The sequence below is a fragment of the Pholcus phalangioides genome, unplaced genomic scaffold (genome assembly GCF_987345545.1).
Source record: "Pholcus phalangioides strain wild (caught in Gottingen) unplaced genomic scaffold, Ppha-v1.0 ptg000039l_1, whole genome shotgun sequence".
NCBI classification, from domain to species: domain Eukaryota; kingdom Metazoa; phylum Arthropoda; class Arachnida; order Araneae; family Pholcidae; genus Pholcus; species Pholcus phalangioides.
In genome coordinates, this window is record NW_028301625.1 from 21,334,980 (window position 1) to 21,358,924 (window position 23,945).

A 23,945-nucleotide genomic window follows, 5' to 3' on the forward strand; every position below is an offset into this window, starting at 1 on the left:
GTTAATGGAAAATGCCCCGACACACACCCTCTTGCGAACTCAAAAGTGATGATGGCAAAATAACATGCCTCTTTCTTCCAGCGAATACAACTCCACTTATCCAGCTTATGGACCAGGGCATAATTGAAAATACGAAGCGATGTTACAGAAAAGCTTTTATCGAAAGCTTGCTATCATCTGATGATGCCATGACTGACTTCCAAAAGAATTTTGGAAGAGATTACAACATAAAGGACGCTATTTTCAATGTCGCGACTGCCTGGGACGACCTTATATTGAAGTTTATATTGATCGTTCTGTGTGTGTGTGTAAAATTAAATACCATATGTATGTACAGAGTGGGCAAAAAGTCTGTAGAAAGTTTAAAAATTCATAAAAACCGAAAAATAACCGAAATAAAAGGTTTGCAGGGTTAGCATCGCAAGGTCACAGGAATTTTTTTAATACATGGAAAAAAACTCAAGAAAAACAGCCGATATGTGGCGCTGACGTACACAAGTAAAAAAAAAGGTACGTAACTAACGAACAGAATGCCTCCAAATCGTTTATTACAACAGTATGTGTTCCACGTGACCACCACCACAGGGGATACATTGCAGGTGAGTCACAAATCCAGCAACGGCAGAGTGCAGCAGGTCCACATACATGGCTTATAACGGTGAATTGATTGTGGATTAGGAGCGCAAGTTCTTATAACCGTCTCATTTGCATATTTCCACCGAAGTCGCTCGTACCAGTGCCTCTCTCTCTATCGGCTTTTTTTGAATTTTTTTCCTCTCTTAAAAAAATTCCCGTGACCTAGCGTTGCTAACCTTGCAAACTGTTTTTTATTTCGGTTTTTTCCGGTTTTTATTCATTTTTAAAGTTTCTACGAACTTTTTGCCCACCCTGTATTATTCACTTTTAAAGGATTTTATTTTCATTTTCATCCCAAGCCCGCAGTGAGATTACGTTACTGTACATATGAATTAAGAGATTTTTGTTGTCCCTATTCGGTTATCAGTCAAAGCCTTGGTCCGGACGGTGACGGTTAATCGAAGTTTTACTGTATCAAGAAATACTAAAAACTGTACTCCGAAATCCCGTCCTCCCAACCTGTATCAAAAGCATAATGTTTACAGTTAAACTCTTAATTTAATTTTGAATTACCAGAATGTAATTGAAGACTCCGTTGCAAGGCAGCACGATCTCTAAGCACATTTAAGTGCCACGCGACACACCGTTGGAAATTACTAACCTAATTGGTATAAGTTTCTGGCAACGGCCCTGAGCCACATAGTCACACACTCACGAAGCACCTTTTCACAGTAATTTCAACTTCGTTCAAAAAAACTTACCACGAATCCCATAGCAACCCCTTACGGTTCCCGGAAGGTTCGCGGACTACCATTTGAGAACTACCGATTACTCTAATCTCAAACATTAGAATAGTTTATAACTAATTCGTCAGATAGCATCTTTTTCCACACAGGAAATGTTAAAAAATTACTTATTTAGAGAATGACGTAAAACTACCGTAATAATATGAATTTGATCGGAAATCCATGGAAATCTGACTAAGGCCGGGATTATACTATAAAACTTTTGCAAAAATTCCTGTACAAAACTTGAAAAATGCGCAGCGGTTATATTCGAGCGAATGCAACTAATAAGCTTATTGGTTGTTTTCTCTCTCTCTTTCAAGTTCTGTAAAAGATCTTTTATCAAGCTTTGATAGTTTCAGAAAATGCGTTCTCATAATTTCTTATATCTGTTTTTTCAGGTAAAAATGGATCAGAATCAGCAAAAGAGGGAAAGTATTCAAGAAGAAGATGATAATAGAGTGTCCGGAATTGAACATGTATGTGATTAAATTTACAACACGGAATTAGCTGCACTTTAGTTTGATTGATCTACACTATATAAAACGGATTCTTTACACTTTAAAACGGATTCTTTACACTTTAAAAAGATTCTTTGCACTTTAAAACGGATACTTTACACTTTAAAAATATTCTTTACACTTTAAAAATATTCTTTACACTTTAAAAATATTCTTTACACTTTAAAAATATTCTTTACACTTTAAAAATATTCTTTACACTTTAAAAATATTCTTTACACTTTAAAAATATTCTTTACACTTTAAAAATATTCTTTACACTTTAAAAATATTCTTTACACTTTAAAAATATTCTTTACACTTTAAAAATATTCTTTACACTTTAAAACGGATACTTCCTACTAAGTATCCGTTTTATAGAGGAATACTGAATCCTGTACAAAACTTGACAGAATTTTTATAACGATTAATTATCATTATTGCTAAACGTTTATCAATTATGTCATAATGTAAGTGGAATTAACGATTAAATTCAGCGGAATTTTTGTAATGATTAATTGTGTTGTTTTTATTCATCACGCTCTTGTGTGAATCAGTATAAAGATAATCGCTGTAAAGTGAGGGCTGCTCCCTCCGGTTGAGGCCCTACTGGCCACGTTCGTGGTTGGGAGACGGCCCTCTAAACCCCTCCGACTAGTAGTGTGATAGTGATAGTACACGTCTAAAGAACAACATAAAGAATTGATATTAAAAACGTGATAATAGCAACGATCAATTAATTATTAAAGAAAATTATGATTTTTTTATTAATAATTAAATATCAGAAAACTATCAGGGAATCAATGTTGGTTAATTGATTTATTAAAAACGGTCTTTTACTGTTCGGGGTAAATTAATTAATTCATTGGATGATTATTAAATTATAAAGGTTAAACAATTATAACTAGCGGACTCTTAATTACGTTGTGGTTAAATATATGAATATTTTAAAAATATAAAAATAAACATATGAAAAGGATGGGATTAACTTCACTTTAGTTTGGATGATATCCACTATACAGGGTGTGCTGTAAGGGTTAGCACGGCCTTCATCTCATCAACCGTCCATCGTAGAGGCATCATTCCAATTTTAAAAATGCTCAACAGGCGTTCATGAATTAGCGTGCACCAGTTTTGAGAATGAAAATACAATGTGTAAAAAAATGAAAAAATCCTAATTTTTATACAGTCCCCCTGTGCTCTAACTTCCAATTAGAAAGTAGTCGCCCTGTCTCTCCTGATGCCGACAAAAAAAAAAAATTTCGATGTTTCCAAGTGCATTATTCACAGAAGTTTTTCCGCATTTAAAGCTGCTCTTTCCAAAATTTCTTCCGTTTTTCGAATTCGAATATCTCTGTGGATCACTTAGAAACATTGAATTTTTTTGTCGTCATCAGGAGAAACAGGGCAATAACTTTCTAACTTAAAATTAGAGCCCAGCACAGGAGGACCGTTTAAAAATTTATATTTTTTTATTTTGTTACACACTGCATTTTCACTCTCAAAGCTGGTACATGGTTACTTTTGAATACCTGTTTAGCATTTTTTGAAATTGGAATCATACCTCTAAGACGGACAGTTGGTGAAATAAAGGCCATGCTAGCACTTACAGGATACCCTGTATAAAACGGATACTATGTACTTTAAATATAAGTCTCTGGTATATATTGTATTATATTAATATTATCCCATTAAATTATGACTTGGTTGTACTTTGTGTTTAAATCAAAAAAACTGATCTAGTTTTAGAAGATTGAAATACAGTAAAAAACAAAAAAAAAACTAGATGTATACATACTGGATAAAATTTTATCAATATTCTCGTAATTCCTTAAATTTATTACTTCAGGTAACATTGGACCTGAATTCAGAGAAGGATAGTATTCCGGAGCAGGGCCGCAACTAGATGTTTGGTAAGCCGGGGAATGAGAGCATTTTGGCACCCCCACATATAATGCTGAAGGAGGGGTTGATTGGTGAAACCTCCGCCCACTCTGGTTCGGCCCCCGGGGCACCAGATCCGCCTGCACCCCCGTAGTTGCGGCCATGTTCCGGAGAGACAAGATGATGCCGTGTGCGAGGTGCAGAATGTATGTGATTAAATTAGACTTGTTGGTGCTTTAAATTTGAATTAAAGAACTGACGTACTGTAGAAGATTGAAGTGCAGTAAAAAAAAAAACTCTCTGTTACATATTAGATAAAATTTTTATCAATATGCATTTGTAATTTGTTAAATTTGTTCCTTTAGGTAACATCGGACGTAGATTCACAGAAGAAGGAAACTATTCCGGAGAGACAAGATGATGCCGTGTGCGAGTCACAGAATGTATGTCATGAAATTATGACTTGAGGCTTTATTTTTGAATGAAAGAACTGACGTACTGTAGAAGATTGAAGTGCAGTAAAAAAAAAAAAACTCTGTTACATATTAGATAAAATTTTTATCAATATGCATTTGTAATTTGTTAAATTCGTTCCTTCAGGTAACATTGAACCTGGATTCAAAGGAAAAGGAAACTATTCCGGAGAAGCAAGTACATGCAGTGTGCGAGGCACAAAATGTATGTTATTAAATTATGTCTTGATGCTTTATTTTTGAATCAAAGAACTGACGTACTGTAGAAGATTGAAGTGTAGTAAAAAGAAACTCGGTGTTACATATTAGATAAATTTTTTATCAATATGCATTTTTAATTTGTTAAATTTGTTTCTTCAGGTAACATTGGACGTGGTTTCAGAAAAGGAAATTATTCCGGAGAAACAAGATGATGCCGTGTGCGGGGCGGAGAATGTATGTGACTAAATTATGACTTTTGCTGTGCTTTATTTTATTTGTTTATTTATACAACATTGTTGGCCCAGGGGCCTATACAAGAGGATGCGATTAAAAATGACAAAGATATTGTTTGATACTAGACAAAAAACGAGTGATAATGGGAAATTCGACAATAGAGAGCTTGGGAGTTTGTTCCATTCACCAATGGTATGAGGAAAGAAGCTGTATCTAAAGCAGTCAGTGGAAGCAAAAATAGGTTTTATTTTAAGAGAATGATCGAGTCTTCGAGAGATGTAGGATGGTTTGGCTAAGATACTATGATCTATGCTAAGATCTATGTTGAATTGACCATGGAAAATTTTATATAACAATGCTAATCGGGAAATGAGACGAAGAGTAGAGAGAGGGAGGAGATGAAGTTCGTTTTTAAGTACGGACATGGAAGCGAAAGATGACCAGCAGTCGTGAGCAAATCGGGTGGATTTATTTTGGATTGATTCTAGTTTTTCTACATTACTGGAGGTGTAGGGGTCTCAGATTTCAGCGGCGTAGGAAAGAACGGGGAGATATAAGTTTGGTAACAGAGTCTGATATCCCGAGTGGAGTGTTTAAGGTTGCGGCGGAGGAAGAAAAGTTTGTTAAGACACTTCTGGTAAACGTAGTCAACATGTTTGTTCTAACGTAGGTCGGATGAGATTATGACACCGAGGTATTTGATTCGAGAAACTTGGGATCTTAAATTAAATTATTGATGGAGTACGAGTATTCAAGGGGAAGTAATTTACGGGTAACTTTCATGTGAACCGTTTTTGAGATATTGATTGGCATTTGCCATAAAGAACACTAGTCCGCGATATCAGTTTGTAGGTTTTATCAATGGCTCCCGAGATGTCATGGATGAAGAGGGCCAATTGAAAGGTAGTAGAGAGAGATTGTCTAAAGCCGTGTTGGTTGGGGAAAAAAGTTGATGGAGTCCAAGTGGATGCGAATTTCTTTCGCTACAATATGTTCGAAGATTTTACAGCAGGAGGAGGTGATTGCTATTGGCCTAAAGTTAAGAGGATTGGAAAGTGGACCCGATTTATGGATAGTCGATAAATAATTTTGATTTTCCAGCCGTTCGGGAGGATAGCAGTATTTAGTGAAACATGGAACAAGATTAAAAGATAGTCGGCGACTTCATCAGCACAGGATTTAAGAATAGAATTTGGGATGTCGTCAAGGCCAACAGAATAGGGTTTCAGTGTTTTCAAAAATTTTAGGATACCCTGTTTGGAGAAAGATATTGGGGGTGAGTTGCGGATACAAAATCAAAAAAAGAGTATTGGGGAGGGGTCTATTGAGAAAACCGAGCAGAACGCTAAATTGAATTCGACAGCCATCGCTGAATTAAAAGATGTATATTTAATTGAATTTCTGAGGAAAGTGGGACCAACAGATTTAGGTGTGTCTAAGGTAACTCCAGAATTTTGTTGGATTAGTTTTTAAGTAATGGGGTAGAGAACGAGAGATTTATATCTGGTCTTTTGTGCGAAAATGAGGTTTCTGAGGTCTCGGGTGGAGGCTGAAATTACGGATTTGAGTGAATTGGATTCGTTGGTTTTATATTTGAAAGCGATACGGCGGGTTTTCCTCTTTAGATGAATAATGTCTGGTGATCCACGGATTAAAAAAATACTTAAATACTTAGAGGAAACTTTTTTAATTGGAACTGTAGCTAAGCATTTGTCTATAATACATTTAAAAGAAGTCCAGAGGGTGTGGATATTGTTAGAAGAGGATATGGATAGGAAGTAATTGAAGTGAGAGCGAAGAATATTTTGCATAAGTGGATAATTTGCCTTGTTGAAATTACGTTTAGGGGCGAGTTTGCAAAGTGTAGGATGGGATAGAGTGGAGGAGGGAAAAGTTGATGACTGGGATTTTGTGGTCGGAGCAACCCTCAAAGATGGAAGTAGAAAGAATTGAAATTCGATTGGAGGTAGCGATAAGATCTAAGGTAGAGCTGGAGTGGAAGGTGGTTCTTGTGGGTTCTAAAATGGATTGGATCAAGTTAAATTTAAGGAAGATATCTAAAACTTTGTTATTAATTCTGTGATTGCCGGACAGGGATTCCATATTTTTCCAGTCAATACCAGAAAGATTTAAGTCTCCGGGGATAAAAATAGAATGTGTATTGGAAAACTTTTCAAGAATAATTTTCAATTGTTCAAAAAGGTGGAAGTCTGGAGAGGAATAGAAAAGGGAATAGAAAAGATGACAAGTGGGGAACAGTTGGGTTCGGCTTCAACAATTTCGAGGTCGGAATCTAATAGAATTTCAGTTAAAGGGATAGAATTTTTGAAAATAAGTAAGACCCCCCCCCCACCCCGAGAGTTCCTGTCTTTTCGGAAAGCATTATAATCAGGTGGTAAAATTTCAGAGCTAGAGATTGTATTATTTAGCCATGATTCTGTAACTCCCAGAAAATAGGGATTATGGATGAGTTGGAATGATTCAAGAAAATCTGTTTTATTTTTCAGGCTGCGAGTGTTAATAGTTCCCAATTAAAAGGTATTTTTTGATTTGGAGGTTGTGTAGACTGAGGGGTTGCTCGAGGAGAGTAGCCTAAAGGGGCCACCGTAGGGATATGGGAGGGGAGAGAGTACAAGGAAGGGTTCGAAGGAGCGTGAGCGGGGAAGATGGGGCGAATGTCGTTAATATTGGGATCCCAGACATATTTAGTGTTATTGATGAGTGCAAAATTGTGAATAAGTTTTACTTTAATGCCTTCGTCACGGAATTTTTGACTGGCCCTCCAGATTTGACCACGAAGTTTGCGTTTATCGAAGGAGAAATCTTCTGAGATAGATATGTTGCTGAGTATAAAATTTTTATCAATATGCATTTGTAATTTGTTAAATTCGTTCCTTCAGGTGACATTGAACCTGGATTCGAAGGAAAAGGAAACTATTCCGGAGACGCAAGCACATGCAGTATGCGAGGCACAAAATGTATGTGATTAAATTATGACTTGGTGCTTTATTTTTGAATCAAAGAACTGACGTACTGCAGAAGATTGAAGTGCAGTAACAAAAACTCTGTGCTACATATTAGATAAAATTTTTATCAATATGCATTTGTAATTTGTTAAATTTGTTCCTTCAGGTAACATTGGACGTGGATTCGGAGGAGAAGGAAATTATTATGGAAAGGGGAGAACATGCAATGTGCGAGGCAGTGAATGTATGTGATTGTAAATTATGACTTGTTTGTACTTTATTTTTTAAATGTACATATTAGATAAAATTTCATCAGTTAGTCGTAATTTCTTAAATTTGTTTCTTCAGGTAAGAATGGATCCGAATTTGGAGGAATATGAATATATTCTGGAACATAATGATGACGGAATGTTCGAGGGTGAAGATGTATGTGATTAAATTATCACTTTTTTGTACCAGGGCCGTAACTAGGGGAAGTGTGCCGGGGCCGGTGGCACGGCTCGGCCCGGGCGGCAATTTCAGGTGGGAACAAAGAGCATCGTGTTATAAAATTATCAAATTTTAAAGTTGTGGGGGAGACAAAATAGTGTTTGCCCCGAGCGGCAAAAATCCTAGTTACGGCCCTAGTTTGTACTTTATTTTTCTGAATGAATGAACTGATCTAGTTTTAGAAGAAAAAAAATGTACTGTTAAAAAAAATATATATGTTACATATTTTAGATAAAATTTTATCAATGCATTCTTTAATTTCTTAAATTTGTTTCTTCAGGTGACATTAGATAGGAATATGGAGGGAAATGAAAGTATTCTAGATGAGGAAAACCGTGATAAATTGTCCGAGGCTAGTTCAAGTTCCATCATTTCTGTAAAGCGCAAAGCAGCTGATGATAATAGCAGCAGCGATAATGAACTGGCGGAAGCCAGCCAGAGTGGATCCAAGAAGCCTCGAATGGAGGACGATGATGAGATTTTCATCATAGAAGAGATATTTCCGAAGAAAACGGTGGATAAAAGCGCTGCCGGGGAAGAGAAGAATACCGAAAACATGTGTGAAAGTATGGAAATAGGTCAGTATGTTAGGAACATCTCAACACACAGTATCGTTAGCACACGGGAAAGTGGTGTTCTAGGGATCTAGATCTAGAAGGTCTCCCATATGGTTGAAAGTATTTTACACTTGCAATTTAAATGCTTGGTGTCAAAAATCATAGCACCAAGGTCTCATTATCATGACGGTCTCTTTTGTAACTGGTAGACCCATGCGTTAATACGACCTAATTCAGGGTTCGTATTCAAATATTTACCTGAGCTTTTGCAAAAAGTCCGTCTTCCAAATTTACTCATGTCATCTACCTGCCTCTCAGAAATGTCTTCTCAATTAACCTTCCCCCCCCCCCCCCGCTAAGCTGACCCCATAGGATCCCGTGTTGTATCTGCAGCTTCTACCGTCGCCCTAATTCAGTGTTTTCCAAATTAATGTCACCAATGGCTCTCTTACCCTAGTTAACGTCTGACCAGGGCTCTCAATAATAGGTGGGGACGTCTCTAGGAGCGGCAAAACACACTTTGAGGAACACTGCCCTATTCCATTCCATCGCCCCATTCCAAGGGACATATCTCTAACTTTGAGAAATACTTGAACTTTGATTGTTTTATAAGTTGTTCAGAGCGAAATGTTCGAATTTTTGGATTTCGGAATACAGTATAAGGTCGTGTTTCTCAAAATGCAGGGCCTGATCTCGGATTCTACGCGGCCACAGAAGGCGACAACTAAAATGGGGTGATTTTTAGGGCGCCAACTGAAGGGGAGGAGTGATTTTTGATCACCAAAATATCATTCGCTTACGAAAAGTGGTGGTACGCCGAAGTGGTGGTCGAAGTGGTACGCCGAAGTACGCCGCTGTGGTGGTAGAGTGGTTATAGTGCCGGACTCGTGATGCGAGGATCCGGGTTCGAACCCCACAGTGGTGGTCGGCTAAAGTTGGTTTTCTGTGGTTCCCAACTTCAAGGCGCAAATGCGAGCCGATCTCCCCGTTAAAAAGTCTCGCCACAGAGAACAACAGTCCTACAACGGTAAATCATTCAACCATAACACTTCACTCATAGTTAGAAAAACTGGGGGCAGATGACAGCACTACACATAACAAGCATTACACCGAAACAAACTTTACGTCAGGTTGCACTACACGTACACGCACATTCCCGCATGTACCGATTCGTTGGGGGGTTCCGCGGGGGGGGGGCATGTGTGGTGTAGCAGTAGTAGGTAGGGACTCCAAAAAATGGATCGGGGATCCATGATGTTCTTAAGTCAGCCACCTCGTTGGGCAATTTGCCTGTTGTGGCGTTGTATTTGTATAGAAAAATGTCCAGAACCGGCCCTGTCAAAGTGTGTGTCGCGGCTCCTAGGGGCGTCACCAACATTTGTTAGGGGCGTCGCGAGGGCTCTAGAGAATTCGATTTGTGTGCCCATTTACGCTTTGAAGTGGTTCTTTCATAAGTTAAAATATCTTCCCTTTCCCCCCCCCCTTCTCCCAAATCCCTACGGTCTCACCTTTAGGTTAATCCCCCGAGCAATCACACCGTCCATCCAACTCCCAAATTAAAAACAAAATCTTTAAAATGGGAACTACAGCATTAACACACGTAGCTAAAAAAATAAAACAGACTATCACGAATCATTCCTGTTTATCCATAATACCCACTTTATGGGAGTTACAGAATCATGGTTATATAATGTGATTTCCAATTCTGAAATTTTACCTCCTGATAACACAATGCTTTCCAAAAAGACACTTTCGAGGGGGGGGGGGGGGTCTACTCATCTTCAATAATTCTATTCGTCTAACTGAAATTCCATTAGATTCTGACCTTGAAATTGTTGGAGCCGAATGGCGTCAACCAAACTGCCTTCACTTGCCATCTCTTAACTATCTATTTACCTCCCTCTTCAGACTTTCACTTATTTGAACAACTTGAAATATTTCTAGAAAGGTTTTCTAATACTTATTCTCTTATTATCTCCGGAAACTGGAATCTTCCCGGTATTGACTGGAAAAATGCGATATCTCTGTCGGGCAATCACCGAATTAACAATAAAGTTCTCGATATATCTTCCCCTTAAATTTAACTTGGTCCAATCCATCTTAGAACCCACAAGAACCACCACTCACTCCAGCTCTACCTTAGACCTTATTGCTACTTCCAATCGGATCCCAATCCTTAATATTTCTATTTTCGAGCATTGCTCAGACCATAAAATCCCATTCATTGACTTTTCCCTTCTCCATTCTATCCCTTCTTACAAACTCGCCCCTAAACGTAATTTTAACGAAGCAAATTGTCTACTAATGCAAAATATGTCTTCCCAAGCTCCCACTTGAATGATTTCCTATCTATATCCCCATCTAACAACATTCACACCCTTTGGACCACTTTCAAATGTATAATCAATGAATGCCTAGCTACAGTTCCAATTAAAAAAGCATCCTCTTATTTTCTTAATCCGTGGATCACCAGAGATATTATTCATCTAATAAGAAAAATCCTCCGTATTTCTTTCAAATATAAAAACAACAAATCCAAATCAATTAAATCTGTAATTTCAGCCCCCACCTGAGACCCCAGAGACCTCATTTCAGCCCAAAAGACCAAATAACTTTCTCATTCACTACCCCATTATTTAAAAACAAATCCCACAAAGTTTTGGAGCTACCTTAGACCTAAATCCGTTGGCACCACTTCCTTCAAAATTTCAAATAGAGATATATCCCCTCCTTCAGAGATGGCTGCCGAATTTAATTTAGCGTTCTGCTTGGTTTTCTCAATAGAAGCCTCCCCTCCTCAAAATTGCCTCTATATTCACAACTCAACCCCAACATTTTTTCCAAACAGGGTATTCTAAAATTGTTGAAAAAATTAAAACCTTGTTCTGTAGGCCCCGACGATATCCCATATTTCATTTTTAAATTCTGTGCTGATGAAGTCTCCGACCATCTTTTAATTTTGTCCAATGTTTCCCCTAAATACTGCTATCCTCCCCAACGATTAGAAAACCAATAAAATTATTCCAATCCACAAATCAGGTCGGTCCACTTCCCAATACCCTTAACTTCAGGCCAATCACAATCACCTCTTCCTGTTGCAAAATTTTCGAACACAATTGTAGCAAAAGAAATCCGTACTACTTGGACTCCATCAACTTTTTTTTCCCCAATCAACAAGGAAAGCCCTTTCTACTACCTCTCAACTGGCACGCCCTCTCGGGCGACATCGATAAAAAACTTCAAACTGATGTTCTTTTCCTTGATTTCTCTAAAGCTTACGATGAAGTTTCCCATGACAAACTTCTTAAACTCTCTAATTTCGGCCTCAAATCCCCATCATCTTACATAAAGTCTGGTACCCCTCAGGGATTGATCCTCCTCCCGTTATTATTCTTAATTTACATTAATGACCTCCCTGAATCCCTAAACTGCACTCCTAGATTCTTTGCAGATGACTGCGTGATTTACCGCGTCATTTACCAACAGCCCGATCAAGAACTTCTCCAATCTAATCTGGCTTCTATTTCTGACTGGTGTTTCACTATGGCAAATGCCTATCAATATTTCAAAAACGGTTTTCATGAGAGATACCCGCAAATTACTTCCTCTTGAATACTTTTACTCAATAAATAGTATAACGTTATCCCAAGTTTCTCAAATTAAATACCTCGGTGTCATAATCTCAGGTGACCTATGTTGGAACAAACATATTGACTATGTTTACCAGAAGTGCCTAAACAAGCTTTTCTTCCTCCGCTGCAACGTTTAACATTCCACACTGGGATATCAGACTACTCTGCCACCAAATTTGCATCTCTTCCGTTCTTTCTTACGCCGCTGAAATCTGGGACTCCTACGCCTTCACTAACATAGACAAACTCGAATTAATCCAGAATAAATCCATCCGTTTCATCCACGACTGCTGGTCACCTTGCGTTTTCGTGTCCGAACTCAAAAACGAACATAATCTCCTCCCCCTTGCCACTCTTCGTCTTTTTCTCGACTCACCCGATTTTGTAAGATCTATCATGGATCATGATCATCTTAAATTTGATACCTCTGGTATTCTAGCCAAACCATCCCACATCTCCAGAAGACTCGACTATTCCCTTAAAATAAAACATATTTTTGCTTCCACTGACTGCTTTAAATACAGCATTTTTCCTCATACTATTGGTGAATAGAATAAACTCCCCAGTTCTATTGTCAACTCCCCCACTATCACTAGTTTTTTTGCACTGTATCAAACAATATCTATGTCTCATTTAACCGCAGTAGTTTCATTCAACTATATAGGGCCAACAATATTGTATAAATAAATAAATATCTACGAAACTATTCGGGGAAGCCTCAGATGACCCATAAATCGGGTAAGGGAGCCGCGGTGACAAAAGTTTGAGAACCACTGGTATAAGGGATATTTTCTGGAACTCTTTCTTTATTAAACTGAATGTCACCTTATAATCAGATTTGATTCTATAATTTTTGTGAGTAAGCATGTAAAATTGGAAAGCAGGTTACGTGTGGCCATAGACAGATACAGGGAAAGGGCGGAAATTTCTCCAAAAAATTTGCATTGCTAGCATGGGCGGGACAACGCCCCGAGCGGCGTGGTGGTAAGATGCTCGTCTACTGCCGTGAAGATTGCTGTCATGGTCCTGGGTTCGAACCCGAGTGAGGATATATAGATAAGATATTTTCCCTAACGAACTTGAGGCGATCACCAATAAACAGCGCCTTCATTTCCAACCCATCTCATTAAATGGCAGTAAATTGCAATATAGCGATATGGTCAGAGTTGGTGAAGTGCCATTGGCGTGGAGGTGAAAAAATCTGCCTCCCGTTCACTAAACAACCGCCTCCCTAGTTCGAAGAGCCTATATCATAGGCGGAGATAGACTTGAAAGTGGGGGAGGCATGGTGATGATTGCTGGGGCATGATAATAATGATGATGTCAATTCACATATACATTAGACCAGTCAGTTCCGCCTTTGACGCGGGAAGGACATGGCCCCTACCCCTCATATCTCCGTCCACGGCCTGTATTTGTTTATGGTGCTGGCGGGATCTTTGTGGGATCCCTCAAGATATTTCACGGGCATAGGAAATTTACAGCATGAAAACAAAAGAAAAATAAGACTCGTCACGGGGCCCCAAATTGGAGCCCTGTCTGTCCCAATCATGTGGGGGCATGAGCAGGGCCATAGTGTGCCTTGGGCAGATTTTCTCATGGGGCCCCTCTTGAAATGATTATTATTAGGCAAAACAAATGTAAACGTTTGTAAGGTCCCCATTCGGCTCGGGACTCAGGGGCAGTGCTCCGATTGCCCCAGCCTAGTGTCAGCCCTACACCCTAGAAGACATGAGGCAAGTGCTCCCAGCCGAATATGGCAACAGAACCTAATCATTTTTTCCAGGGGTTCATGGTGCTGGTTGAGACGGGCCTAGTTCATCTAGGCCAGCGGTTCTCAACCTTTTTTGACTCGCTTTTCAGTATCTAAATTCTATGATGGAGCCCTGTTTAATTAGAAGAGCCCTTTTTTGTACATAATTTTTATGGCAGGACCTTGTAGGCCTCTCTTATTTACTTATCTATCAAATTTACTGATTCATTTTATTTTTCTCGAGTCACCGCGGAGCAGCGGTTGAGAACCGCTGAACTTGCTAATTGAACATATTTCGAACTCATAATCGCACACACACAAAGAAAAAATGAAACACGAGGCTTTTCGGATCACGTAATATCTCCCTCTTTCTTTGAGGGACATACAAACCGTATTTAAAAGGTAACCAATATGGCGACGTCCTGCGTGACTTGTGAATGAAGCAATTCTAGATTAAAAAAACGTAGAAATGAATCTGTATCTAAAGCTGAGGAATTTCTTTAACGTACTTTATGGGCCCATAATTAATTATAAAGCATCCCAAACTATATGGATTGATGCAGTTGGATATTAAAAGACAATATGGACACATTAATTTTCATTTTCATGTTTGAGAAGATATAAATGAAAAGTTTAAATCAATTTTATTGCATGGATATTCAACCCAAAAGTAGGTCCAGTTAATTATTTTTTATTTAACTTTCCGGGCTTTGTATCCATAGGCGGAGATAGACTTGCAGGTCTGGGGGATGGGGGGGGGGGCACGGTCATTATTGCTGTTGGGCAGGGCCGTCTTAAGAGCATCATGGGCCCCAGGGCCAAATGATTCTTCTGAGGCCTCTTTTCTCTGGAGGCCCCCGGGCCGTGCCCGGGTGGCCCATGCATTAAGACGTCACTGCTGTAGGGGCACGATGATGATTATGTTAATTTATACATTACTTAATACATACATAATTCATACATACATAATAATCATACATCAGTCGACTCCACCTTTGACGCTGGGGAGTAATGCCCCCCCCACGCCCCGTCGTATCTCCGCCCATGTTTGTACATAGGCGTAAACTTATTGAAAATGTTGGGGGGGCTCAGGCTCTAATGGAACCTCGTTTATACGACGCGTCGTATAAATGCGAAAGCAGTACTGAAAAACGAACTTTTTCCGAAAATTACCCCCCCCCCCCCACCTTTTTTTTACAGACGTTTCCGAAAAAAAATTTTGTGGAAAATCTGTCGTTTTGATTCAAAATCTTATGCTTGAGAAGAAATATACTTATAATACTATCATAACATTACTGTTGCTAAAGTCTCACGCAATTTTACGGTATTCATTTCAAGATTTAACCGAAAAAAAAGTGTTATTTAAACGTTATGTAAAACGTCCTTTACTTGACAGAGAACACCGTTACAAAATTATCGAATGTGGGGGCGACAAAAATCCCAGTTACAGCCCTGGCTATCAGCATACCGTAGCCCGTTCAATAATTATTTCAGTACCTGTCAAAAGCCATTGAACACAGGGCCACAACTAGGGAGGAGCAGGCGGGTCTCGTGCCCCGGGCGCTAGACCGGATGGGGTGCAAATTTCATTCTAAAACCTCTCCTTCAACATTACAAGGGGGGCGTCAAAATGCGCGCTTGCCCCGGGTAACCAAGGATCTAGTTGCAGCCCTGATTGAACCAGTCAATCATTTTAAATTTTATTACTTTTTCAGTAAAAAATATGCATGAGAAACTACAGTCGATCCCGCTTAGTTTTTCCGCTTACAACGTTTCTTCATGATGGGTTTTTGAAAACCGTAAAACACTGTATTTCAGTGATACGTTTTCACCAATTGAAAAATTATGTGATTCGATTGATAGAAAAGGTGTTTTCCAAAGACTTGGGAGTTCGAATCGAAATGAAAACGTCGATTAATTGAAGTGTATACAGGCAGGGTCCTGGGTAAAGCAGGAATTAGGAGGCTCTTGCGACAAGAGTCAAAGATGTTAATTGGTCAGTGAATGTATGTTGTTTGAATTTCGGGGGCTCAAAGTTATAAAGGCTTCATTTGCCCATGAAGAAATTAGGCCCTGTATACAGGGATAATGTATAGAAATGTATAGCAACTGAAGCAAAACCTCGTACAAATAAGTAAGGTCAGAAACGTAATAGGGAGATATATACAAAGGGTTCCATTACATTTTCCTAAATACAGTAAAATCTCCACAAATGATCACCTGCACTCAAACACAAATATGCATCAGTGGCCGCCTCTATTTGGCGTAAAATTTCTATGGTGGAGCCCCGTACGCTCTCCTCTTATATTCATTTATCGAATTTACTGATTTATTTTCTTCGAGTGGGTGCGGAGCCCCCGGGAAGTGTACACGGAGCACCGGTTGAGAACCGCTGCTTCAGTGAAAAGTTTCCAAAACTTTTTGTGTTCCATAGCTCTTCTTTAAAAAAAATTTCTTTCTCATTTCTCCCAACTCAAGCCCACCCATAGGATCCTATACTAAACCCATAGCTTCTATCGACCCTTTGGACAATTGCATCGACCCCTTCCCCCAGGGGTCGATGTTTCACACTTTGGAAAGCACAGCTTCAGTGGCCATTCTTGGTTATTATACAACTTAATTTAATGAAAGGTCACGGGAAATTGACCTTTTTATTTTTGATTTATTCATTTTTTTTTTGCACTATTTATAAATTTGTTATGATTAGTCCTGTTTGTTGCATTTATATAAATTAACCTCTTTTTAGCATTAATGTGTGTATAAATGTATGTAATTGAAGAATTTTCAGAATAAGTGCAAATTTTCAAGTTGTGCGGAAGATTAATTAAATTTTTGTAATTTTTCAAATTAATATTGCTCATAAATACAATAAAAGTTCGTTATAACAACAGCTCACAACCACAAGAAAAGTTTTCGCTGTAACGTAGTTCTCATTATAAACGAATTTTCACGTTTCGCTCTGTAAGAACATAAAATTATTGAAAATTGCTGCTTTATCTGCATTGGGACGTCTTTGAGATCATTTCGTTCTAATATTAACGATTGAACGGAACTCTAGTCATGTGAAATTGATTTTTGATCTCAAATCAGTTGATTCTCTAAGAGCATAAGACGTTTTCCATAGAATTTCGTATCATCAAAGCGGTTTAGATGACCAACTGAACAATTAAAAGTCTGAACTTATTACATTCATGCTCACTTCCATGGATTTATGGATCAGGCAACATCGTCTATCGAATCGGAAATTCGACATTTTCAAATAGTTTGGTTGCTCAACTCCAAGGACCTTCTAGCTACAATGGACCATACCCGAAGCCCGGGTGCTTTATTTGCTTGTCGTTTCTTTTTTTTCAAGTAAAAAGAAGTAAAATCTCAGGAGAAAAATCCGCCTATTTTTGACATTATTCATGTTTTGTTACTTGTGTGCACGTGTAGTTTGCTTCTTTTTCGAGCAACTTTTTCTTTCTATTAGTGAGCAGCTACAGTACTAATAACTAGAAATTCCTAAATAAAATACATGTAGAAATCATTTGCATGAGAATGTTTTTGCAAATGAATATGCACCGAGATAAATAGAAAAGATGCATTTAAAAACGCATTTCCGTTTTTTGCTTGGTTATTTGTTCTTTAGCACATATTTTCTCAGTTTTAGTTCATATTTAGCCATTTTTTTTAAGTGGAAAATTCGGGCTCTAATTACAGGTGAATCCCGTTTTAACGAATACCGTTACAGCGAAAATATCGTTTTAACGAATGGTTTTCTAATCCCTCTAATAAGTATACATAGGAACAATGCAAACAATCTGAAATTTCTTTATAACGAAGTGTTTTCTCCGGTTTCTTGGACTTCGTTATAACAGCATATTCGACTGTATAACAATCATTTAATGTATTGTTGCCAAAGTGAATGTGACAAGGGCGTAGCCAGAAATTTCGTTCGGCAGGGGGGACCAAAGTGATAGAACAATAGATTTGGTCATCTTTTCCCCTTTTTTCGGTCATTTTCTCACATTTCGGACGAGGGGACCAGACCCCCAAGTCTTCCTCTTCGCTACGCCCTTGGAATGGGACTACCCCTGAGCATGAGCGTACCCAAGAAAACCAATCTATTGGGGGGGGGGGGGGACACACGGAATTTCTTCCAGAGAATTTTTGAGTTGGTGCCAATTTTCCAAAAGCATTTAATTAACAAAAATTTATTTGATTGTTGGGGGCGTAGCCTTTGCCCTTGAGCCCCATTCTAGTTTGATCACGGTCCAAGTAAAAATATACTTTCATTCTCTCTCTCTCTCTCATTGAAACGAGCACAACTCCTGTCTATCGCCATAGGCAATTTATTCAGATCTAGTCATGCCGTAAATCTGAGTATATCCTGCCAGGATCCCCCAGATCTCATGAATCCCGAAATCCCCTGGGCGGGGTCATGAAAATGACTATATACAAAAAATATATTCAGAACAGTATATGCATCTTTATTTATTCCAGGGTTGGACAAACCCCAAGTGCCAGGTCACCATGGTGACTGGAAAATCTGTATTCGCGCCTAAAATTTTGTATATGTGATTGCTAAATCAGAATCTAGTGATGGCTCAAAATTTTCCGATTTCATAATTGTCTTCCAACATAGAAAGGAGCAGAGCCACAACTAGAGAAAGTAGGTAGGTCTGGTGCTCCGGACGCTGGACCAGAATGTGAGTCGAATTCACCCTTTAACTGCTTCTTCTACATGCAAGGGGCGCCAAAATTCCGAATTGCCCCAGATGACAAAGTATCTAGTTGCGGCCCTGGGAAGGGGGTCATCAATTCCCAGAAAGGTTGAAAAAAGATTATTTAAGATACTTTTCTCGTGAAAAAACCATGCTTGGCTCTTACAAAATTTGGCTGGTGCCTAAATTTTTTACTGATTTTTGTCGAGCCCTGTATTTATTTATATTTTATGATACAGTGTATATTTCCCCCAAAATCAAATTACATGTCACTTATTTAAGATTTATTTTACTCTCATATATCAGGTTTTAAATTAGAAAAATAATAATTTTTTTAGTTGCATAAATTTCTTATTAAAAACTCGATTCAAATATTGTCCCTTTTACAAGTATGCAAGAAAAATGGAGTTTAAATTTTTCTTAAATAAATTTTAAATATGATTGAAAAAAATAAAACATGGTAAGTTTTATTAATTTATTGATATGTCTAACAGAAAAAAAAGTATTTTATACTACGCTTTATTGATTATAACTATTAGAGGGCTGCAAAATCTAGATTGTTTTTGAAGATTCTGAATAAATTATCATTAAAGAAAATGTTTAAAATGCATGAATTTATCAAAAATGTGTAGCTATATTTAATATTGCTTACTTTTTCTGTCAGGAAACTGTGCGGAATCACGAGGAACTTTTCCGTTTTCTTGTAATACAACATGTTTTACTAACAGAAGGTTATACTGTACGTGCACAACCGAATGTGGTCCACACAAACCATAAAATACTGTGGAACTGTCTATCTCAACATTTGTGGGGGTTTTTTTTCAGGGGAAAAACAAGGAGTTTACTTCAAGTGGCTCCAAACACAGCTATTCTTATTTTGCAGAATCACAAACCTCGTCTAGATTTTTCTTCACCACCGTAATTTCTTTATATTCCAATTAGGATCATCTATGTCGGCGTCCTTCACGGATGGCCATCCATTAAGCACAAAAGCTTTTAAAGCCTTGACCGGCGGCGTCAAGAAGAATGTAGTTTTCAGGATCAGAAGGGGGGTCCCCATATGGACGGATGCCTCCAGGTGACATATTCCCCACATAAGCGACACGCTATACACTCCCCGTCCTTCTAATTAGGAAATGGTGATTGTATTCAGTAAACCTGCATTGAAGCAGCCGAAACTGAACCCTATTGAAATGCTCTTTGTCAGCTGCAGAAGGGGCGGCCCCTTTATCATGAAGAAAAAAAAAAAATACATGGAATAAAAAGTCCGCCAAAGATCCCAGGCTAGAAGCCCTTCTCCAGTATGTGGGAGTCCATGGCCGTGCTTATAGCTCGCTGAGTTCCCCCCCCCCCCCCGGGAAACACGCCACTAGATGCCACAGACGGGCTGTAACTAGGAGTGAAGATCATTTTATTGTCGGGAAAGGGGGGGGGAAAGCATCGAAATACCTCCTTGAGATCGACTGTGATGCCGCAAGATATTTAAAATTTCTAACAGTGCTGCGAACGTAAACAGGGTATGTAAAACCCCCTCTTTGCGGTCACCGGCTGGACAAATAGAAATTCGTCCGTAAAAAAGAATTGATCGGGAAAGTAGGAACCCTATTAAAACCTTGAGAATAATTCTTCATTTTGAAATAAACACAATTTTTTGAATAACATAAGTAAGAAATACTACATCCTTTTCAGAAAAATTCCCCAATATAATTTGCAATGGAACATAGAAAAAATTACAGTATTTTCCGATAAATAGAGGTCGCATCCTGTAAAATGGCCGGAAAAAAGTGTTTGTGGAAAAATCGCCACTTTTTTTTTTACATGTCACAGCTTCGTATAAAGGCCGAAACTCACTGTACTGACGTGACGTGATTATTCCGAGTCTAGGTGTGGAAAACGTATCCATGCGATTTTTTTTGGGGGGAGAGGGGAAGATTGAGCCAGCTCTCCGAAATTAATAAGGGGGGGGGGGAGTCTCGATCCCATTGGCTTAAAACAAGTTACGACTTAATGCACTTAACATACGACTTAATACAAGTTACGCTTACGACAGGTCCAAGCACTTCCCTGTGAAAAATCGGGGTCCTCGCGAAAGATCTGTCCAAAAGCCCGGTCCAACGGAGACAGGATCATTTTAGTCGTGGAGGGAGGGAAGAGTATGTAATTTTTTCACCCTCTCCCCGAATCCTCCTCCGATCGAAATGATATTTTTCGTCTTCCACCCCCCCCCCCACCCAGAATTAGCAGTCCCCACAAGAATTCCGCCTGTGAAAACTGCCTTCTTCCCTAGTTCCGGCCCTGGCTACCTAAGTGTTGGAGTACTGGAAACAGGGCTGGGGGGAGGGGTCAAATGTCTAGGGTGCCGGACCAGAGGGGGGGACGACGCAAATTTCACCTTTTAACCTCTCTTCAACATTTATTGAAATACCGTATTTAAAATTTCTATATAAAAGTGCTGCTAACGTAGATAGTTTGAGAATCCCTGATTTATAAGGAGGAAATTTCATATTCCTAGTATTAGAATGCAATAGTACCCGGCTCAGGGGGCTTTGAAATTTTCCATTCATTTCTTATTTTCTTTTTTTTTGTGTGTTAATTTTATTTTACTATTATTTATTTGATTCCCCTCAAAGACACCGGAACCTAGGAGTGGAGGATATTTGAGCCCAAAAAATTTTGTAAGGCGGTTGAGCCCCCCCCCCCAATAGTTTTTAGAAGAACAATGCAGTGCGTCTCTCTCCACCCAATGTTAATTTCTTCATGTCAGCGCCTCTGTTGTGAAGAACTTGTTAATAAGCTTAATCATTGTTCACTTTACCTCCTCCCACTTTTTTTCTTTTTTTGTGTTGCATCATGTCCCCATCCCCAAGGGTCACACTCAACAAAAGAAGGAAGAGATGCTCTTGAGTTTACCGACAGTGCAAGCAAGAGAAAGGTTCCCCCACCCCCAAGTTATCTACACTGGTGCCTTCAGGCACCTCTGGGAGGACGCAATTTAGGATGAATGGATGCAGGATTGATTCGGAGATAAGACTACTATTGTCACAGAACAAGTGCGTTGAGATTCTGAAGAAAAGTAAAAAAATAAAATTTCGAGCAGATGGATTTCTACTATTTAAAGAAATTTTTTGTCAAAAAGTTTTTTCTGAGCCAAGTGTGAGAAACATATCCACTCGAATTTTTGGGGGGGGGGCCGAGCCGGCTCTTCTAAAATGGTGGGGGGGGGGGCTCGGGCCCACGGGCCGGATACAAGTTTACGCCTATGTTCTACCCCCACCCCCAGTCAAATTTTGTTGTGAAGGGGCTTGAAAAATGTTTCGGCATCGGTCCTCAAGATCTGTTATGAATGGGCATTTAGAATGTGCTTTTTTCCCCAATATTTTTCAAAAAAACATTGAGGGGGGGGGGCCTAAAAGTTATTGGTCCTCCGCATATACGAGACTCAAGCGTGTACGAAGGAGAGGGAGAATGCATTGCACAATGGTTTTTTTCAGTAATTACTGGGAGGCTCAGTCCCCTTACAAAATTTATTGCGAGGGGGGGGGGCTCAAATGGCCTCAGCCTCTAGGTTCTGGCACCTATTCTTTATAGAGTGTAATTTATTTCGGTTTCAATATCATTGCTTCCCAATTTTCAACCTTCCCCCTCCCCCCACCATGCATCTTTGGGCTTATTTTCATGTCGGCGCCATGGCCGTCCTCCGGTCGCAGTGAACAAAAGAAGAGACACTCCATCGAGAGACACTCAGTTTTTGCCACAGGTAAAGAAGAAAGAGCCCCCCTCAACACCGCAAAGAATCTTCCTCTCAGCCGTGCCTTCTGGCAGTAACCGATGGAGACCGATTGGAACCGATGGAGGGTGCAATTGGGGATTGAACGGCAGGGAAGAAATGAAATAAACGTATTGTCATGGAACAAGAAAGCCAAAGACCATCCAGATTTTTTAAAAGAACTAAAATTTTGTGCAGATTGTTTCCATTAACTAATTCATAATTAGGACAACTTTTGGTTAAAAAAAAATTTTTCATCATTGCAAAATGAATAAGCCATATTCATACGAATTTTTGGGGGGGCTGAGCCGCGTCTTCAAAAATGTTGGGGGGGCTCGGGCCCATGGGCCCTATAGAAGTTTACGCCTATGTGTTTGTATCTCTAAGCGAACTCAATATTTCATAAAACAAGAATCCAATTCAATTGCTAAAATCATTGACGTGGTTCAAAACCCCACTAAATTTCCGCTTTTTCAAAGTTAAAAGTGGAAATTTTAACATTGATTTCTATGGGGATTATCCTGTGCCTGTCCCCCTGTCCATGGCCCCCACATGGGGGGGGGGGACTGACAGGGCTCTAGCCCTGGGGCCCGGGACGATTATCATCTTTTTTACTTTTTCACGCTATAAATTAACTACAGAAGGGGCCCGTTAAAAGTCTGACCGAGGGGCCCGCAAAATATCCCAGCCTAGAGGCCCCGTTACAGGATATGGGGGCCATGCCCCTGTCCCTCAAAGTGATGCTGATGATGATTATGACGTCTGTTCAAAAAGCCTCATACACATTTTAATAACCCCTTCAATTTCATTTTTTTATTTGTGGGCAGCGCCATCTATTTCACAAACATTAAACAACAATCCACCGTAATAATTAAAAATTAGAATAAATCTTAAAAAATTGAATAATATTTCAACAATTACACAAAAAATGCATATTTTTTCCCGACTCGATTAATAGTAATATTTTGAAATTTATAAACACGAAATTTTCGAGAGATATTTATGCTCTCTCAGACACATAGTAGCCCTACACAATGTGCTAAATGTTTTTAGCAATATAATAATTAACAGATGGCGCTGTCGAAACTGTACTGATTTGGAAAAAAAACTCGGATTAATTAGCTAAAACAATTTTTTTTTAATTCACACAGAAGAGGAAGATCCTCCAGAATTGACGCAAGCTGATCTTGAAAAACTGCTAGTTGAGTAAGTGATTTTTCTTGATGAGAAATACATATCATTTTTCTTTAAATACCGTATATGAAATTTAACCCTTTACAGGGTGATTATAATTAGTCCCCGTAATCTGTGTGAGTAGTTTTTTCTCAAAAAACTGCTTATCCAAATACAGTCAAATTTTTTGGATATCTTAATGAGATCATAGGAAGAGAGATTTATGAAATAATAAAAAAAAAAAGTTGTG

General features: G+C 38.9%; 1 protein-coding gene across 1 annotated transcript in view; it reads left to right on the forward strand.

The window, feature by feature from the left end:
• The window catches only part of LOC149065684 (uncharacterized), an 81,430-nt gene that overhangs the window by 55,180 nt on the left and 2,305 nt on the right, over window positions 1–23,945 (forward strand). Inside the window, exons 2-10 of the mRNA XM_089253500.1 lie at window positions 1,763–1,840; window positions 4,111–4,188; window positions 4,346–4,423; window positions 4,579–4,653; window positions 7,554–7,631; window positions 7,786–7,863; window positions 7,968–8,045; window positions 8,389–8,686; window positions 23,674–23,728. Coding sequence (XP_089109626.1) covers window positions 1,769–1,840; window positions 4,111–4,188; window positions 4,346–4,423; window positions 4,579–4,653; window positions 7,554–7,631; window positions 7,786–7,863; window positions 7,968–8,045; window positions 8,389–8,686; window positions 23,674–23,728 — 890 coding nt within the window. The 5' untranslated portion in view covers window positions 1,763–1,768. The remainder of the gene's footprint in view (window positions 1–1,762; window positions 1,841–4,110; window positions 4,189–4,345; window positions 4,424–4,578; window positions 4,654–7,553; window positions 7,632–7,785; window positions 7,864–7,967; window positions 8,046–8,388; window positions 8,687–23,673; window positions 23,729–23,945) is intronic.